General features: G+C 44.3%; 1 protein-coding gene across 1 annotated transcript in view; it reads right to left on the reverse strand.

The window, feature by feature from the left end:
• Nucleotides 1-17,845: 17,845 nt before the first annotated feature.
• Nucleotides 17,846-18,669, reverse strand: part of PGGHG (protein-glucosylgalactosylhydroxylysine glucosidase) — a 215,175-nt gene continuing 214,351 nt past the window's right edge. The window contains exon 15 of the mRNA XM_069223060.1: nt 17,846-18,276. Coding sequence (XP_069079161.1) covers nt 18,209-18,276 — 68 coding nt within the window. The 3' untranslated portion in view covers nt 17,846-18,208. The remainder of the gene's footprint in view (nt 18,277-18,669) is intronic.

Raw genomic sequence — 18,669 nt, forward strand, 5'->3', positions numbered from 1 at the left:
TCCTGGTTGTCACACCCATCAAGTAGAAGTGTGTGACGGTTGCTATGTTGAGCCATGCAGGATATGAAGTGGTGGTACTGTGACACAAGTTCACCTGTAGGTATGAGTCTCTCAAGTCTGCTATCTTGTCACTGGCTGCATCCTCTATCTCTGCATGTACTGTAGTAGTACAAAGTGGCCATAATGGCACTGTATATGGGTAATGACAGGCATGTTACGTGAAGGTTGCAATTGCTTCACTTCCTACATCAATGGATCCTCTGTACCACAGGTACTTCACACATTCCTGTCAGTTAGTTAGTGTCCTCAGTCCCTCTCTGCTAGATTTGTATCATCCTGTAATGGATGACATGTGGTTGGGTATGGTCCTGGGCTGGATTTAGGATTAGTCATTTTGGCAGTTGATAGGCATGTAGTTGTCTTCACTCAGGTGTTTAGGCTGCAGGGTTGAGATGAGTTTGGACATTGCTTGCATGACTCTATTTGGGAATGATTGCTAAATGGTCTATTGTTTCACAGGCAGGAACTGTTATCTGTTTGTATGTGAAGTAGATGTATGGGTTCTCATGTTTTCCTCCCTTTCTGTTTATCCCACCCTCCTTTTCTCTCTCCCCCTCTGTCAGTGTGCGCATTACCATCATCTGGCAAAGGAGGAAGGGCACTGGCGAGTGGGGATGCAGCAGCCCACGGGACCCAGGAGGCGGTCACCAGTGAAGCCGAGGGGACAAGTGGGGCCGAGGGTGAGGGGAGCACCACGGGGGAGACTGGAGCTACCAACACATCTGATTCAGGTTCCTCCTCCGATGGCGGCTCCCCGGCAGTGGCTGACCCTTCTGGGACCACATCAACACTATCCTTGTCTGCCACCCCCCATACCAGCACTGCCCTCCCTGTTGCACCCCACCCAGTTGCCCGTGTCCGCACATCCAGGAGGGTGTGCGTCTCCTTCGCCGCAGGCACCTCAGCCCTGGCCCCTAGTCAGCCGTGCTGCCCTCAATGAGGAGGCTATTGGCCTCCTGAAGTCCATCTCTGTGGGGCAGACAACAATCATGAATGACATCCAGGGACTGGCATCCGAGATGCAGCAGACAAATGTGTTCCTGGAAGGCATTCACTGTGCCTTGTCTGGCCTACAGAGATCGTTTCAGGCTCTGGCCTCCTTGTTGATTGCAGCCAGTGTCCCTTCATCTTCTGTACCCCCTACAGCTACCTGTTCCCAATCCACAAGCCCTCTCCCTACACCCATCCAAAGTACACCTGCATACAAGCATACACCCACTACAACAGACAAGGTGCGTAAAGACAGTCATAGGCATCACAAATGTTTACACAGGCATGCACACATACAACACACATCTGCAGACACAACAACAGACACTTCTTCCACCACCTCCTCCCTTACAGTCACATCTCCAATCACACCTGCCAGCACTGCATCATCACACACTGGTCCTGCTAGCATTTTTGTAATCACCTCAATCACCACAACAGCAGACTCATAGTCACACACCCCACACACCACATCTGCACTCACCATGACTACTGTCTCTGCCACCTGCAGAACACCCACCTCACTTGCTCACTCCACCACAACATCCACTCACACATCACCCATTCCCTCTCCCTGCATCTCTGCCCCCTCCCAAAAAATTTGTACGTACCCACTCACCCACCCAACATTCAGCCACCACATACATACAGACATTGCACACACCAGCATCCACGTACAGCACACAGACACGTCAGACAAGCACTCCCTCTACCTCCACTCCCAACCCTATAGCATGTGACCACCCCATGTACCTAAGAGAGCGTTCCTTGCTGCCCTTGACCTCTTCCCTACTCCTCTCCCTCCCTGTCTTCCTCGTAAACAACGTGTCTCCCTGCCCCTCTCAGGCCCTTCCACCTCTCATTCCTTGGGTGCCCCCTCTGGTGTTTCCCCTGCTACTCCACCAAGCAAGGATTCCAGCCCACCCACTGCCAAAGTCACCCCTCCCAAGCCCAAGCTGAAGCATGCCCTTTCCACATCCAAGCCTCCCCCACCACCCCCTCACCCCTGAGGTGCCTGCCTGTACCATTGCTGCCCCTATGAAGTGGAGGCCTATTTGCAATCAGGAGTCAAGTTGGGCCCATGTATCATGGACAATGTGTCCTGCTATTGTGGACATTGGACTTACCATTGGCACATTTTGTATATAGTTTCTTTATTTATTGGTTGAATACAACTACCCACATTGCTGTGGTTGGCAGGATAAGATGCTTGTCCTAGTTTCCTTCTACATGGTGGTGTGACATCTGTGTGCAAAGGTGTGTGAGGTCTGTGTGTGGATAGTGTCTGTGTTGTTGCATGCACTGGGTAGATGGTTTGGGCCATGGGGATGTTGTGATGTGTGTGACTGCTTACTTGTGTGTTTGTATGGGGTGTTGTGTGCGTCTGTGTGTACAGTGCTGCATGTGTGTATTTTCTTGATTGTTGGTTGTACGTGTTGTGTCACTTGTATGATTGTTTGGATGTGTGTTCACAGCTATTAATTGTGTGTCATTGGTACATGGAGTTCATGTTGTGTGTGTATGTGTGGTGTCGCACAACATGCACGTCTATGCCAGTGTTGAGGTGTTTGTGGTGTAGTTGTCGTTGTGTGGTTATGGGGTGTGTTGGTGGTGTTGGTGTGCGTTGTGTGGTATGTTTGGCACATATCTGCTTGGCTTTGTGTGTGTATTGGGTACTTGGCATTGACGAATATTTTGTGTGTTTGTGTGGCCTTCACTGTCTGTCTGAGGTATGTGTGGGAGTGTATCACTGCCATTTGCTCCCCTCTGTGCCAGGTGTACTTACGGTTGTCGTCTTCGTCGTTGTCGGTGGTCCTGAAGGTGTATGGCGAGATACAATGCTCTGTGCCTGAAGGTGGGTGTTTCCTTTTGTACTTTCTGTTTCTGCCAGGTGTTTCATGGTGGCAAGACCGCACCGGATATCCTGGCGGAGTGGTTACTCGGAATATGGAGGGCGGGTTATTGGCTTCCGCCTGCATAAAGTTGCCTTCCGCCGGCGGATGCTGCTCGTCATCGGTGGCGGTGCTGGCGGCGGGTTGTCTGTGTTGTTTTATGTTCACCGCCTTACTTGTTATATTGCCGCCAAACTCAGAATGACCCCCTCAGTCACAAAGCGCTCTCTTTGTAGCAACAATACCAAAATATCCTTCATGAGTCACTTTGATCACTTTTTGTCATAGACTATTCGGTATCAGGATCCTCGATCATCATAGTATAACTCCTTCCTGAGATATGGACAATTCTTCTTTATAATTTTTGTATTTTTGACGTTCATCATCATTACAGAGAAGTCGAATTTGTTCATTCCATGACTGATATGTTATTATGTGTTTTTTAATTTCAGCAGGTCATTGTCATGAATCATAGCAGTGAGAACGCAGGCTAACGACACAGCAGATGGTGTACTGGGCATAACAATGAAATTGATGTAGGCCTCAGCAGTCTTGGATGGAGTACCATGACCTTGGATAGGCACTCTGGAAAAGTAGTCGGCAGGATTTTGATCCATTCCCTGTTGATGCACAATTAAACAATTGTATTCTTGCAATTGTAGTTCCCCTTGTTCAATTCGAGGAGGCATATTGGCTTTTGGATTGCCAAAAATGACCAGCAAAGCTTGATGATAAGTCACCAGCGTAAAAGGCTTTCCATACAGAAAAACATGGGAATGTTCACAAGCCCATACTACAGAACAATCTTTCCTTCTCAGGCTGTGAATAAACACATTCTGTTTTAGACAATCTTCTACTAGCATAGGTCACAATATGTCATCTAGCATTTGGGTGTCCACTATGCTGTGCAAGCTTAGCACCTACCGGGCTAGCGTCAACAACAATCTCTGTATGAAGCTTTGGATTGAAGTAAGTTCTGTAGCATTTTCAATGGAGTTTTTGATTCTCTTGAAACTTCATTGACATTCTTGTGACCATCTAAAAGAAACATTTTTCTTCATTGACTCCTGCAAAGGAGCACTAGCAGTGGCAAAGTCCTTTGCACTGAGCAGTCAGGCTTGACTTAGAAGGCAATGTGTAAAGTATTTGTGCAATAAGTCATACAAGAACACCATATAGCACCACAAAAATACACCACACAGTGTTTAGAAAAATATACAATATTTATCTGATAAGATGCAGGTCAAAACGATTAAAATGCAATAAGTATATGTTGCAATATCACTGTAAAAGTGATATAAAGTGTCAGAAGTCTTTTAAAAGAAAACAAAGTCACTTTCAATCACAAAGTACCTGATTTGTGTGCAAAATCTCTGCAAAGAACCGCAGATGAGGAGATGTGTGGAAACAAAGGGGGTGTGAGTCGATTTCTTGGGCTGCACACAGCAATGTGTTATTTAGTTTTCACACAGGGACGGCTGGGCGTCGATTTCCGGCGCTCAGTTGTGGATCCTCTTCGGGTTGCGGGGTTTTCAGATGCCCTGGGGACGATGCGTGGATTTCCTCCTCTGGCAGAACGAAGTCAGAGGAGCTGCGTCGATTCGGTGGGTGTTGTGTAGAATATTCTACAGCAGGGCAGGCGCTGCATTGATTCCCCTCTGGAAGTTGGGCTGCGTCGTTCCGGCTCTTCTGTGCACCGATTCGGTGGGCTGTGCATCGAATTTCCGGTCGCTAAACTGGCACTGCGTCGATCTTGTTGCAAAGTCGGGCTGTCTCGTTCCAGTTCAGAGTGCGTGGAAATTTTCACTGCAGTGCAGGCTGTGCGTCATTTCTGGCAGGCTGTGCGTTGAATTTCGCTACACAAGGAGTCCTTCTTGTAGAGATGAAGTCTTTTTGGTCCTGAGACTTCAGGGAACAGGAGGCAAGCTCTATCCAAGCCCTTGGAGAGCACTTCTTCACCACAGCCAGAAAGCAGCAAGGCAGCAGGGCAACAGCAAGGCAGCAGTCCTTCACAGAAAGCAGACAGGCGAGTCCTTTGGGCAGCTAAGCAGTTCTTGACAGGATGCAGGTTCTGGTTCAAGTTTCTTCTCCAGGAAGTGTCTGAGTTGGTAGGGGCGGATGCCCTGTTTATATACCTAAATATGCCTTTGAAGTGGGGGAGACTTCAAAGAGTGGCTTAGAAGTGCACAAGGTCCCCTTTCAGTTCAATCCTGTCTGCCAGGGTCCCAGTAGGGGGTGTGGCAGTCCTTTGTGTGAGGGCAGGCTACTCTCCTTTGACATGCAAGTGTCAGGCCCTCCACTGTCCCAGCCTAGGAAGACCCATTCAAAATGCAGATATATGCAAGTGAGGCTGAGTATCCTGTGTGTGGGGTGTGTCTGAGTGAATACACAAGGAGCTGTCAACTAAACCCAGCCAGTCGTGGATTGTAAGGCTCAGAAAGATTTAAGTGCAGACAAATGCTCACTTTCTAAAAGTGGCATTTCTAACATAGTGATATTTAATCCAACTTCACCAGTCAGCAGGATTTGGTATTACCATGCTGGCCATACTAAATATGACCTTCCTACTCCTTTCAGATCAGCAGCTACCACTCAAACAATGTATGAGGGCAGCCCCAATGTTAGCCTATGAAGGAAGCAGGCCTCACAGCAGTGTAAAAACAAATGTAGGAGTTTTAAACTACCAGGACATGTAAACTACACAGATACATGTCCTGCCTTTTGCCTACACAGCGCCTTGCCCTATGGGGTACCTGGGGCATACCTTAGGGGTGTTTTATATGTAGACAAAGGGGAGTGGCAGTGAAACTGCTCACATAGGCCTTGCAATGGCAGGCCTGAGACAAGGTTAAGGGGCTACTTAAGTGGGTTGCAGAATTAGTGCTGCAGGCCTACTAGTAGCATTTCATCTACAAGCCCTGGGCACATATAGTGCACTCTACTAGGGACTTATAAGTAAATTAAATAGTCCAATTGGGTATGATCCAATGTTACCATGTTTAAAGGGAGAGAGCATATGCACTTTAGCACTGGTTAGCAGTGGTAAAGTGCACAGGGTCTTAAAACCAGCAAAAACAGTATCTAAAAACTGGAGGGAGGCAGACAAAAAGTTAGGGGTGACCACCCTAAGTCTGTCGGGTCTAACATACAGTAACTGGACAACCCAAGAAAAGTATGTACAATTCAAACATCTTGTGGAGGTTCAGCATTTGTCAATGTTTGCACTTTTGAAGGATCAGGCATCATACCCCCATTAGAAAAGATATGACCAAAGGGTTTCAGTTTTGTCTTGTTGAACTTGCATTTGTCTGCATTTAAGGTCAATCCTGCATCATTGAGTAATTGACATACTGTGTGAGGGCTCTATCATGCTCCTTCTGTGTAGCTCCTAAAACTAGTATGCCATCAATATAATTAAATGCATTCACAACAGATTGTATAATGCATTGGAAGACATCTTCAAAAAATTCTGCAGCCGATGATACACTAAAACTCTTGTATCAAAACAAACCAACATGTGTAGAAAAGGTTGTGATATATCTTTCTTCAAATTCTAACTGATGAAAACCTTCATTCAAATCAAGTCGAGAAAATACCTTGGCACCATTCTATTGTGTTATCATGTCAGCAATGTGCGGGTCGAGAGGCCGTTCTCATTCAATTGCTTTGTTCGCTTGGCGCATGTCAAAGCACATTTGCACAGCTTCTTCGTGGTCCTTTTTTAGGCACTACTGCTATGGGAGAAACCCCAGGCATTGGATGAGTAGAAAGTTCAATAATGTTATTGTTAGAAATGGGGTTTTTGGTTGGCAGTCAGGTTGCCCTCTGTCCAAGCAAGAACCCTCACTCTAGTCAGGGTAAGTCACACACAATCCAAAATCAGCCTGTGCCCACCCTCTGGTAGCTTGGCACGAGCAGTCAGGCTTAACTTAGAAGGCAATGTGTAAAGCATTTGTGCAATAAATCATACAACACCATAGTATAACACCACAAAAATACACCACACAGTGTTTAGAAAAATATATAATATTTATCTGGGTATTTTCAGGTCAAAACGATCAAAGTTGCAATATGAATTTATAAAGATATCACTGAAAAGTGATATAAAGTGTCTTAAGTCTTTAGAAAGCAAACAAAGTCTCTTTCAAACACAAGGTACCTGGTTTCTGGTGGAAAATCTCCTCAGAGGGCCACAGGAGAAGAGATACGTGGAAAACTGGTGTGTGCGTCGATTTCTCCTCAGCACACACGGACTTGCGTCGTTATTTTCCATGCGGGGAGTCGTGCGTTGTTTTCCGGCGCGCGGACAGTCTCTTTCTGTGGATCGCGGGGAGTACCATATGTCCCGGGTCTGTGCGTGGATTTTCCTGCTTGTTTTCCGGCTGCGCGTCATTCTGCGGGGCTGCGCGTCGAAGTTTCGATCTCACGGCAGGCGTCGCGTCGATTTCTCCTGGGGAGTCGGGCGGCGTTGTCCTTGCGAGGCCGTGCGTCAAAGTTTTGATCTCATGGCAGGCGTCGCGTCGATTTCTCCTTGGAAGTCGGGGCGGCGTTGTCCTTGCGAGGCCGTGCGTCAAAGTTTGGATCTCACGGCAGGCGTCGCGTCGATTTCTCCTGGGAAGTCGGGCGGCGTTATCCTTGCTAGGCCGTGCATCAAAGTTTCGGTCGTCCCGAAGGCGTCGCGTCGATCAGCGTCGGTGTGCGGCGTTTTTCTTGCCGCGGAACAAGCTGTGCGTCGAAAATTTCGGCGCGCGGAGCGTCCAAGTGGAAGAGAGAAGTCTTTTTGGTCCTGAGACTTCCGGGAACAGGAGGCAAGCTCTATCCAAGCCCTTAGAGAGCACTTTTACAGCCAGACAAGAGTTCAGCAAGGCAGCAGGCCAACAGCAAGGCAGCAGTCCTTTGTAGAAAAGCAGACAGGTGAGTCCTTTGAGCAGCCAGGCAGTTCTTCTTGGCAGGATGTAGTTTCTGGTTCAGGTTTCTTCTCCAGCAAGTGTCTGATGAGGTAGGGCAGAGGCCCTGTTTTATACTAAGTTGTGCCTTTGAAGTGGGGGTGACTTCAAAGAGTGTCTAAGAAATGCACCAAGCCCCCTTTCAGTTCAACCCTGTCTGCCAGAGTCCCAGTAGGGGGTGTGGCAGTCCTTTGTGTGAGGGCAGGCCCTCCACCATCCCAGCCCAGGAAGACCCATTCAAAATGCAGATGTATGCAAGTGAGGCTGAGTACCCTGTGTTTGGGGTGTGTCTGAGTGAATGCACAAGGAGCTGTCAACTAAACCTAGCCAGACGTGGATTGAAGGGCACAACAAGAATTTAGTGCAAAGAAATGCTCACTTTCTAAAAGTGGCATTTCTAGAATAGTAATATTAAATCCGACTTCACCAGTCAGCAGGATTTTGTATTACCATTCTGGCCATACTAAATATGACCTTCCTGCTCCTTTCAGATCAGCAGCTGCCACTTCAACAATGTATGAGGGCAGCCGCAATGTTAGCCTATGAAGGGAGCAGGCCTCACAGTAGTGTAAAAACGAATTTAGGAGTTTTACACTACCAGGACATATAACTACACAGGTACATGTCCTGCCTTTTACCTACACAGCACCCTGCTCTAGGGGTTACCTAGGGCACACATTAGGGATGACTTATATGTAGAAAAAGGGGAGTTCTAGGCTTGGCAAGTACTTTTAAATGCCAAGTCGAAGTGGCAGTGAAACTGCACACACAGGCCTTGCAATGGCAGGCCTGAGACAGAGTTAAGGGGCTACTGAAGTGGGTGGCACAACCAGTGCTGCAGGCCCACTAGCAGCATTTAATCTACAGGCCCTAGGCACATATAGTGCACTCTACTAGGGACTTATAAGTAAATTAAATAGCCAACCATGGATAAACCAATCAATAGTACCATTTACACAGAGAGCATATGCACTTTAGCACTGGTTAGCAGTGGTAAAGTGCCCAGAGGTCAAAAGCCAACAACAACAGTTCAGAAAAAATAGAAGGAAGGAGGCAAAAAGTTTGGGGATGACCCCGTCAAAAAGCCAGGTCCAACAGTTATGCTTAAGTAATAATTCAAGTTCTTTTTCAACAACTTCTTATAAATGAAAAGCAACTGCTATGGGAGAAACCCCAGGCGTTGGATGAGTAGAACGTTCAATAATGTTATGCTTAAGTAATGATTCAAGTTCTTTTTCAACAACTTCTTGTAAATGAAAAGAAACTTGTCTATGTATCTATGTCACAGGACAGACATCCTCATTAGTATGTAGCTTTACTTTCAGTCTTTACTTTTTCTAAACCATGAAACAATGAAGGGAATTGACTTACTATTTTGTGCCAAGCATTCATGTTTTAATTAACCTAAATCTGTCCCATGTCAGCAGCCATGTTAAAACTGAGCAAGCAGGCACTTGCCATTGTACAGTGAAGCACATGAATCGGTGATTGTACTTTTGTTTTCCTCTGTTTCACTGTTGCTGTAAATGAACCTCAACTCTTCTTGGACGTCAATGCAGCCAAAGGGTACACTTTGGTCTTTGATGGCATAAGCCACGGTAACAGAGAAAGTTGATTGTACTTTTCTTTACGGATTATATTTATTGATGCACCGCTATTGATAATGAATGGTATTTATCTTCAATGTAATCTTTGGACAGTGTTGGGATGATTTCTTTGCTTTGACATATCGACTTTTCTTTGACTGACTTTTCTCCTCACAGGCAACCAGTCCAACATGTTTACGTTTTTCTGAGGTAAGCATTAACATGGCACAATCCCTTTCTTCACTTCACTTATTATTGAGGCAGAAGAACTATTTGACGATTATTTAGATGATGACCAACTTCGTTTAGTATCTATTTGCCTCCATTGATGTCGCACATTGGCCTTATGGGCGTGCATCAGACGTTGCTTCTGGAAGATTCTGGTCGGCCATTTTGTCTCTGCACCATGCCATACTTACTTTTTCCTTTGCTCTGAATATCATCACAAAATGGTTCTCTTTACCACAACCTTTGCATAGCTGATCAATGGCGGGCATTTTCCTTCATGTGGAAATGCAAATCCACATCTGAAACACAACTTCTTTTTGCATGTAGACATAACTTCGTGTCCTTCGGTCTTTTGTTTCAAATTACTTTTCACACTCATGACCTGGTCTGGGCATGTCCGGCCTCCATGGCAGGAGCTTAATTTTCAGCTCCAGACTAAGAGTTTCTCTCAGGATTTGTCATCTGATTGAATCGGACAAGCATCCAACAATCATTCTAACCCACAAGGCTTCTTCATGAATAAAATCAAAAATTCATAAATTAAACTTACAGTGTTTGATGAGTGTGACAAGTCTTTCCACAAATTCATAAATTGTTTCACCAAATCCTTGACGTTTTTGACTGAAAACACATCGTTCATAATCAACTTTTGGTCCTGGATTTAACTTGAGATTCAACGCATTCTTAATTTGACTTTGTATGTGAATTCTTTGTCAGTTCTTGGCATTTTACTTTATGATTTCTTTCACACCATCATCAGCAAGATTTTGAGATACCTGATAATCTTCCTATTATCAGTCTCTGCAAGTGCATCAGTGAAGTCTTCAAATGTCTCTATCCAGTCAGTCCATCTATCGCCACTATTTAGCTTTTTGGCAGCATCGAATAGTGGCAGTGGGTTCAGGAAGGCAGCAGCATTTTAACTGTTCATAGGAGCGGCTGACGTCGAGGATGGGTCTCTGTCAGATGTTGTTAATTGTCACTGGGAATCTGATTCATCACTGAGGCCTGATTATGTTTTAACCTCTGGGTCATCCGGGACAGTGTTTGGAGTTTTGACTTTCTTCTTGGTGTACACCAGAGCCCCGTCACTCATGGAGACCTCTGGATTTGTTTTGAGCCACCACCCAGCAGCTGTGATGGTGTGAACCCCAGTGCTTCTTCTTGGGTCTCCCTGTCCAGCGCTGAAGTCATAATGCTCCACTTATCAAGACTCTGGTAAGAGTAGTAGTATTATGCTTCTTTTTTGCTTGTTCTGTCAGCCAGCACTATTATTTTTAGTAATATATAGCAACCTATAATTATCTTTGCCTGTACTTGATAATCCTGGTTACATCCGCCTGAGAGTTAACTCTCAGAACAATGTCTAACTTAATTTTGCATGGCAGCGTGGTACCTTTTTTGTAGGATCTTGGTTGTAGTTTCTTGACCAACCATGCATAGACTTTTACTTGAAGTTCTCTTTCTAGTCACATGCTTCACATCATCTGGAGTTGCACTTTGACTCCACATACACCTACTGCCGACATGGCACTTCGACAAAGGCACATACGGCACACTCAAGCAGTTTGCTTGGACCAATGCAAACTCTCAAGGAGAGCACTTTCTTCTTCAGGTTACTTATCCTCTATCGCCAGTTGTAACATTCTCACCAGCCTGGAACCTGCTGAATGACTAGGCCACACACAGAGCTATAATCCACAAGTCTTTATTCCTTTGCGTGTGGCTGTGAACTCCAACATTCTAAACCAAGCTTTAATTACATTCTATTCTAGTGATTATGTCACACTGGTACAGAGTCCTCAGGGAGACTACACTGGGGACATCTGTGTTTTGGATGTTTGATGTTTCTAAAGCGTTGTCCCACTGACTTTCACATTCAGGCCTTTGCTGATTGAGAGGCGTGCAAGAATAAAAGTGTGTGACAGGTCACCATCACTACAGTGGATCCAGGAAAGAATGACAGTGGCCAGACACACACCAACATTTTACACTGTTTTTAAACAGAAATATATGTGGATGGCAACTGTTTAATCGTAATAAAGCTATTGCCAATTGAGGCAATAGTACTATTTATAGTGTTTATATTTGCGAATGTGGACGTATCAGATCAACAAGGGCAGAAGAAAGGAATGGGACTTTGACCATTTCCTTGTGTGATTCAACTGACTGCTACTCCTCCTCCATCTTCCACAAAGGCTTGAAGACCAGCCTCTCTCTTGGAAGTGCAGATTTGAATCCAATTTTCAATGCCACACTTGACCTTCCATCTTGGATGTTTGTACTCACTGCAAACGATAACGCGAAGCAACTGATAGATTAAGTTCTAGGCAGAGGAGATTAAGACACGTGAGAACGCTGTACATTTAATTGAACATCAATAGTTAGCTGCCAAGTTTGCCTTAAAGAGAGGAGCAGCTTTAATAATTGTTACTGGAATATCTCAACAACAAAAAACATAATTCAAGCTATCATTAAACAGTTTACAACATACACAGATGTTTTTAGTGTGTTTCTTGCGTCATGAATGAAGTGCCCTTTTGAATAAGTAATCCATCTTTGGGAGTTTCAGGCAGAAGAAAGGGAGTTGTTGAGGTAAGAATTTGCTTGATTGACAAATGTCGTGAAAGCTCTGTGAGGATAGATGACGTGATGCATGACATTAAATTTTATGACCAATATTGTGCAACATTCACATTCTTCATAGGCTGGAGGTCAAATTAATTTAATAAAAAGGACTTGGGCATTGTTGAGAATGAATAACCGAGCACAGGGATAACACTGAATAAAAGTGGGATGTCTGTATTTTCCTTCTACAACTCGTGTCATCCCCTTCATGCATCCTCCTGTGGTACTCAGTATTACCCACAGCCCTGTGTTAGTGAACCATGTTACTGTAACCCAAACTAAACTAAAAACGATATGTGTGACCCGAAGCACTGAAGGATCTTCATGTGTTTTTGATTGAGGTATATCGTGTCAGCATATCAGTATCCAGGCTAACTTCTCCACTGGTCACTGAATGCGATTCAGAGGTATAAGCATGAGCCATTTCATTTGATCATCTCAAGGAGCTGATAGTCAGAAGTGATAGTGCGTCAGAGCCTTGATAAGTAAACTTACAAAGGGACACGCCTAGGCCAATGAACCTTTTGACCACGTTCGGGGACTTCCCAGTACGAGATATCTTTTTGACATTACAAATCAATATATATCAATAACTCAATCAATATTCGCAATATCTCATCAACAAGTTAGTCAATAACATTCAATAAGGATCAATAAAGCGAACACACCATGACCTTTCAGTCATGAATAACCACACCAACTTAGTTAAGAGTTAAAACATTTATTTCCCTATTAATTACAATCTAATGTCTTTCCATTAATCTCATTAGTAATCAAACTCATTAGTGACTCTTCAAACTTGTAATTAGAACACAATTTACCAAATGTATAAAGAATATACGTTCAACATTAAAATATCATTAGTAAAAGCTGCTTAGCAAAGTTGCCATAATACGCGATTCAACAAAGCAAGGGTTCAGTCATTTGTCTATTTGCGTCAAATATTTGTGGACACCTTAACTAACCTCGAATTAGCATCAGCATGTTGGGCTTCATGCAAAACAATTTAGCAAACACAAATTTGGAAAACATCTAACTATGGCCTCTATCAAAGGAGCAGTTGGTACCTAGAAAGGAAAGGCAAACAGACAATTACAATTATCATCAGATAGTTACCCCTCCAACGAATCGGCAATCAGCATCAGTCTTCGTCCTCAGGACATCAGTCGATTCGCCATCAGCAAGGACAGGACAGGGTAAAGTCTCAGTACAGCAAAGCTAAGAATAAAGCTCTTCCCTCATAAGGAGGAGAAGCAAGTATCAGTAAGGACTTAGAGAATGGTTTAAGGTATCCAGATGAAGACGGCAAAGTCTCAAAAGAATAGTGGCAAAGTATGGCTCAGTGGAATGACAAGGAATGGTGAAGAATGGCTGATTTCTCCTCAGGTTATGCGGTTATATCAAAACTGTTGAACTAGCCCTTAATTCCCTATTGGGTCATATTTGGTGCATCATTATCTCTGTCCAATAATTCTCCACGCACCTTACTAGAATTTTCCACAAAACACAGTTCTCATGTAGTTGATTGGCTCCTGTAATTGACGTCGTCCTCGGGTAGAATGTCAGGTAAGAAAAGTTACACTTTGCGCTCCAGTCAGTAGTCCCATTGTTTTCTCCTAGTCAAGGCAGCCTTGCACCTGTTACAAATTACATTGTTGCATTCAGCAAGAATGTCTCCTTGAGCAAGTCGGGTCCCATGAGAAAGAATTTACTACAGCTACACACACATCTCTAGCTCCTGGAAAAGTACAGCTTCGTGTCCTTCAGGAAAGCTGCACATTGCACGTTAGAAAACCACAGTTTAATATGAGACCAGGCAGCTAGGCCCAGACCATTGCTAACTAAGGCCTAGTGATTAATTTAGCAAAACCCTGATACATGACTCTAATCATAATATGCTAATACAAAATCTATACATTAGTACATTATTAATTCATCATAAGTTTCATTAGTCTTCGTGTACATTTGGTATCCACTCCCCGTGGGCACATTTCAAACGTGTGCATTATTTTCTACGTTAACACATTTTCTATATTTTCTATATTGCAAGCTTTTCATGTTAATATTAATTTTAAAGGTCACACTCCAGCAGAAGCACCCTATTGTCTAGGCCAGGGAGATACTTCCCACTGTTTCCTCAGCCTCACACAAACTCCCCTGTGCACGTGGGACATCTACGTTTCCACTGCCTCTTTTATTGTCCCGGAGTAAAGCTATATTCTGCCCATTTGAAGAGCTCCTTCTTCCAGGTCCCAAACTGAGAACCTCTCTGTGATTTCCATTTCAGTGATATCTTTCTTTTGGCAAGGATCAGTGCTAAGTCGATGAACCTGTTTGTAAGTTTGCATTTTGTAGGGTGCGGATACATACCAAGCAGGCATATCTCTGGTGTGGTCACTATATTCCTCTCTGTCATGTCGCTGATGAATGACACAACTTCAGCCCAATATTCAGTGAGGTAAGCGCAATCTCAATTCATGTGGAACACTTCAGCTCCCAATGTTCTGCATCTAGGGCATGCCGTTTGCGAATGTGGGAAGAATGTATTTATTCTACCAGGTGTAACGTACGCCCCGGTGGATGAATAAATGTGCATCTCTTGCAGGATATGTATAAGTGGGGTAATTTTAAACTTTGCAGGTATGTCCTGTGCATGGAGGCACATTGTCCTACAAATTACTAACAGGGTGGGATCATTAAAAATTAGGTCGGGTAGGCTGGCTGGAGTACAGTCAGTCACACATCAGGTGAGTCTCAAATGAAGTGCATCTAAACAGAATGTAAATATTCCAGAGTTCCTTCTATGTATTACACGGCAAATACACAGCCAATAGGTCAAGCATATGCTACAAAAATAAAAGAAGAAAAAACAAAACATGCTGCTATCTAAACTCGATGGTCATATATTTGGATTGGAAATTTTATATTTGGAAATAAATTAAGCATCACATGTAATTTCAATAGAGGAGGTGTATTTACAATATTTTTTTAAACTTTAAGTTGTAATAAGCATCCCTCCAGTGTACCGCCGCCCCATTGAATCCTCCACGGCGGCGCAGCTTGCTGCACCGCCGCGGGGATTCCGACCCCCCCTACCGCCATCCAGATCCCGGCGGTCCGACCGCCGGGATCCGGATGGCGGTAGGGGGGGGTCGCGGGGCCCCTGGGGGCCCCTGCAGTGCCCATGCCACTGGCATGGGCATTGCAGGGGCCCCCGTAAGAGGGCCCCTACATGTATTTCACTGTCTGCTGCGCAGACAGTGAAATACGCGACGGGTGCAACTGCACCCGTCGCACAGCTTCCACTCCGCCGGCTCGATTCCGAGCCGGCTTCATCGTGGAAGCCTCTTTCCCGCTGGGCTGGCGGGCGGTCTGAAGGCGACCGCCCGCCAGCCCAGCGGGAAAGTCAGAATTACCGCTGCGGTCTTTCGACCGCGGAACGGTAACCTGACGGCGGGACTTTGGCGGGCGGCCTCCGCCGCCCGCCAAGGTCAGAATGAGGGCCATATTGTTCTCAGGGATGAACAGAAACGATACAATTGGCTTTGAACAACTGTAACCTGAAAACATGAGTCAAAAAAATAAAATAAAATAAAAAAGATAAAAGAATGAAAAGAAAATACAATAATGAAGTGAAGTTTTATTCCACGAAAGCTAGCACCGAAGTGCAATTCTTTTTAGGCGGAGGTGCACATTTAATCAGGAAAAATTGCATCACTTATACTGCAACAGAGTCAATGGCTGAAGTGAGCTGACCAGTGGTGGCTGGTGATCTTTGAAAGTGGTTGGGTATAATACTATCCAGTTCAGATCTTTTTTAAAAAAAAATGTTTACCTTGAGTTCCACATATGTCAAGAATTAGCTTCACGGTACCAATGCCAGCATTTTGTTATGGGTGCCCCGGTATTACACAAATTACATACAATATTTCAGTATCAGAATTTTACCACTGATACTGCCCATTTACCATGTGTGGCCTGTATGTCAAAAATTACCTTCAGTATTTCAGAACCAGCATTTTCTCATGGTTTGCTTCTCCTAACCCACACCTCAGCTTTAGTGTGCCATGGCTACCCTGCTTGAGGCAATTAATTACCCTCCAGTGTGCCAGCAACAGCATTTTACCATATGTGTCTCCTTGTTAAGTATTACTTCCAGTATTTCAGTGCCTGCATTTTGCATGGATGTTCCCATGTCAAGAATTTCCCCCAGTATGCAAGCACCAGCATTTTTCCATGGAAGCCCCTATGCCAAGAATTACTTTTAGTATGTTAGGGCCTGCATTTTTCCATGGGTGCCCTTCCTTATGCCAAGAATTATGATCGAATTTGCCAGCAGCAGCATGTTACCTTGGGTGCAACCATACACCCAGAATTATATTGAGCATGTCATGGCCGGTGGCAGACTCACAATCATAAAACATGCAAACACACCCTTATTCATTCACACTCTCTCACTCATCATCACTCCATCTCGCATTCACTCTCTTCCTCCTCACTCACTCTAACTCACACTCTCACTTACTCATTCTCACTCATACTACCTCACTGGTACTCACACACACACAAACATACTCATACTCCCTGGTTCTCACTGACAAACACACTTATACACACTCACCTACACACTCACCCTTTCAAACTCAGACTCTGGACAATAGTGCAACAGCACTTGCTACACCATCGATAGCTACATCCCTAACTCACTTCTACTCCCTTTCCCACCTAATCACGCACTCCTTCTATGGCGCAAGCTCTCCTTTTGCTTGCACTCACTTTCATTTATTCAAACTCCCTTTCAAACTCAGATTCTCACTCACTTTCACTCTCACTGACACTCTCAAACACACACACATACACTCTCATCATCAGGAGCCTGGAGACGATGCTGACAGAACTGACCAGTGCACTGGCAGTGTTCATGAAAATATGAAAGTTGTGTTTTCATAAACACTGGTCAGTTAAATAATTAGTAATAATAAGGAAGTAAGTGGCACTTCACAAGAGGCAGGGCTGTGTCAAGAAGCACCTAAAATGGAGCTGCCATTACGACTGACCCATTGCATGATGCTGTATGGTGAGGTAGGCAGAAGCAAAATGTGAATGGCAGTTGAACAAACCAACAGATGAAGAGAGCTGACCAAAAGCCACTCTATGGGCCTGAGTTCGAGTTTGGCGGACAGGTTACTTAGTCACAAACATGACGGATATCTCGTCTGCCATATTATGATCTCCATAGGCTACAATTGGATCGTAATACGGCAGACGGGATATCCATCACGTTTGTGATGGAGTAACCCCCTCTGCCAAACTCTAATCAGGCCCTATATATGTGTATTTGTATTTATATTTTTACTTATGACTTTTATCTTAACTGAGTCTGGAAGACCTAAAAATAAGACTAAGAGGGGAGCAGTGAAAAATAAAAAAGGGGAGCATTGAAAAATAAAAGAGAAAGTACAAGAGGGTGACCCAAAAATCAGACAAAAAGAACATGAGCAAAATAGCATTGTGGTACCTGATGCTGATCATTCTGCATAACATCTTTTATTCTAATTGCTGTTTTATGAGGCTGGCCTCAACTCAAAAATTCACATGTTCAGATCCTTCAGTTTAGAAAGCAAAGTATTTACATAATTAATATGCAGAATGCATCTGCTGACATTGGCTGTACATGGCCTCAGAAAGACAGCCACGGACATTGTTGTGCATTGGTCCACGGTGGGTTTGTTAAGCTTCAAAGGACACCATTGTGCCTGTAGAAATTCCACTGCTCTTGTACCATGTTGGTGTTCAAGAATGCTCCTTTCTTCATTTTCAGTTTTATCTTAAAACTTTTGTGTGCACTCTCATTAGTATGTTATCCCAGGCTCATTACTTAAAACGGCCAACATGAACTACTCCTCTGTATTCGACCGGCTTCTGTAGCAAATGAGACTGGCTTTCCTAGGAAGGAGAAAAAATAAGCAAGTTATCAAATGTAGCACTTTTGTGATTAGCTCAAGTTTCAAAGCATTAGACTAATGCACAAGCAAGCAAACACCGGTAATTGGGTCGTTCAGACATATGATCAAGCAGCAAGTAATTCCCTAAAATTTCAGCTGAGCCAGGTGTGCGCATTGGTGACTAGTTTTCTGGTCTATGTAACTTTACTCGCTCGCTATACAGAGAAGTATAAAGTGATTTCACAATTAAAATAGCCATGGGGGAGGTTAAGTAGTACAAAATGAAGCTTCTCTAACACCCAGATATGGACAGTAGCTCTTGCAGCCTACCATAACCTAAACAAATGCTCATACATGGGCACTATATGAGCACTTATTTTAAAGTCACTTAAAA

Source organism: Pleurodeles waltl, chromosome 3_1, assembly GCF_031143425.1.
Source record: "Pleurodeles waltl isolate 20211129_DDA chromosome 3_1, aPleWal1.hap1.20221129, whole genome shotgun sequence".
NCBI lineage: Eukaryota > Metazoa > Chordata > Amphibia > Caudata > Salamandridae > Pleurodeles > Pleurodeles waltl.